Source organism: Aplysia californica, unplaced genomic scaffold (assembly GCF_000002075.1).
Source record: "Aplysia californica isolate F4 #8 unplaced genomic scaffold, AplCal3.0 scaffold00098, whole genome shotgun sequence".
In the NCBI taxonomy this organism is placed as follows: Eukaryota; Metazoa; Mollusca; class Gastropoda; order Aplysiida; family Aplysiidae; genus Aplysia; species Aplysia californica.
This window is the reverse complement of record NW_004797368.1, coordinates 542,367-544,379: the sequence shown is the minus strand read 5'-3', so window position 1 is coordinate 544,379 and position 2,013 is coordinate 542,367. Positions and strand designations below refer to the sequence as shown.

Here is a 2,013-nt window from a genome sequence, read left to right as displayed (position 1 = left end):
GGGGTGGGGGTGGGGTGGGAAGGGGTTGAGGAGAGGGGGAGGAGAGGGGGAGGAGAGGGGTGAGGAGAGGGGAGGAGGAGAGGGGAGGGGAGGGCAGAAAAGGGACGAGTAAGAATGAGGAAGGAATGTGTAAGGAAGACAGAGACAGAAGATGCATCAGATGCATCTCTCAAACCACATGCAAGAATTTTTCACATACATGTATTTTTAAAAAGTTGTATCGATATATTATATAACTATTATGTATAGTATTATGTCATATGTAAAGTATATTATATAACATATTGAGTGCATAGATTTATTTTTTTTAATCAACAGCAGTGCACATTAATATTAATTTCGACAGAAGCTTTATCGCAGAAGGAAGGAAACTTCTTCTGTATCTTTCTTAATTACTTTTGGTTCTTGGTCATAATGTAGGTCTATCTACCACTGCATGATGATGATGATGATGATGATGATGATGATGATGACGATGACGATGATGATGATGATGATGATGATGATGATGATGATGATGATGATGATGATGATAAGCGATTGTTTTAGACCGCAATACATCGGTACCTTAGAATTATAAAGTTATATCTGACATTTTGGCTGATTTGAGTTACCAAGGTCATGAGGCCAGAAACCAAAGCGTTCTGCCTTCTCTATCCAAATTGTAAGATTATTCAGAGTTTTTACCAAGATATTCAAAGAATTGCTTTCGAAAAAACTTGACATGTGAAACTCAATTTTATTTTTCTGGAATTTCTCAAAACTAGGTACTGAGCATATAGAACTTTGTCCTTGTTCTTCTAGACCTAGGGTAGTGACATGTACAAGGGAATGACATAGACGCCTTGCTCTTCCACCACCGCAGAGTGAGAAATGAGGCTGTGTCTGTTTCTTACTGTCTCACAAGTTCCCGCCATTTTCTCGCAACGTGCCAGCACACCAGTGACGTCATTTCCGGGATTGCTCCATACACAAAGGCGACTGAGACGGCCATCTTTGCCTTTGATCTGTATTTTAGACGAGGGTAAGATTTTATCAGAAAGAAAATAGACCAAAAAAAGATTTAAAAAATAATAGCAGAGGCAGATGATTGCAACAACTACTTACTATAAAATGTATTTGTTGAAGTTTCACACCCCACTGTCACGATTTAGATCATTTCCGAAGTGGGATGCTTCGACCCTGCCGGTCAGGGCCAACTAAAATTTTGAGGGCTACAACATCCCAACAGAAAGACGGAGATGCATTAAAATTTTGGGACTCGATAAGACTCCTGTCCTACACGGGAATCGAACTCAAGTTACCTGCTTCAGGCGGCGAACTGTACACCACAGGTGCCCCTAAAGTCGCCTTTGAAAAGGGGCAACGTCAACAACACAGCTGTGTCAAGGAAGTCAACACCACAGTCTGAACAATGACCTATAACGGCCGACAACGACAGTGGAAATAACAATGACAATGGCAATAACAATGACAATGACAGCAACAATGACAATGACAGCAACAATGAAAAAGACAATTTTTATTCATATGTCAGTGAGAAATTTGTATAGGTAGTTATCGTGAGGACATCAAGTCTGTAAGTATGAAGAAAATCAAATAAAGTGTTCGAGAAATATCAAGATTTTTTTTCCTCCAAAATTTCAGACTGTATTGCCTAAAACGCAAAATATTACCTCTTGATTAAAAACTTTCAGCTACAAGGGCGCGATCCGCATGTTCAGGTTCCTGGACAAGTAAACATCAGATGGATATCTCACCGTGCTGAGAAAGTTTTGGAGAAGTTTGGGGAAAGGAGTGGTATTGCTGTAGAAGCCGGGCCTCAGTAGGAGGGGCCACACAGCAATCGTCAAGAGTGGACCTTGTGTGGTTGTAAGAACGAATTTAGGGAACGCCATAACATAGGCGAAAAGTTTACACATGAATGGCCCCTTTAATTATTATCTTTGGATTTTTTTTAAGGACATAGTCTACGGAAACAACCTGCAGACAATCGGACAGTTAAAACTCAAA

The 2,013-nt window shown here is 40.2% G+C and overlaps 1 protein-coding gene across 1 annotated transcript in view; it reads right to left on the bottom strand.

The window, feature by feature from the left end:
- LOC106011375 (L-proline trans-4-hydroxylase) overlaps positions 1-2,013 on the bottom strand; it is a gene marked incomplete in the record, with an annotated part of 11,866 nt that overhangs the window by 5,282 nt on the left and 4,571 nt on the right. The window contains 1 exon segment of the mRNA XM_013080755.2: positions 897-1,007. Within this exon segment, the coding sequence (XP_012936209.1) occupies positions 897-1,007 (111 nt within the window).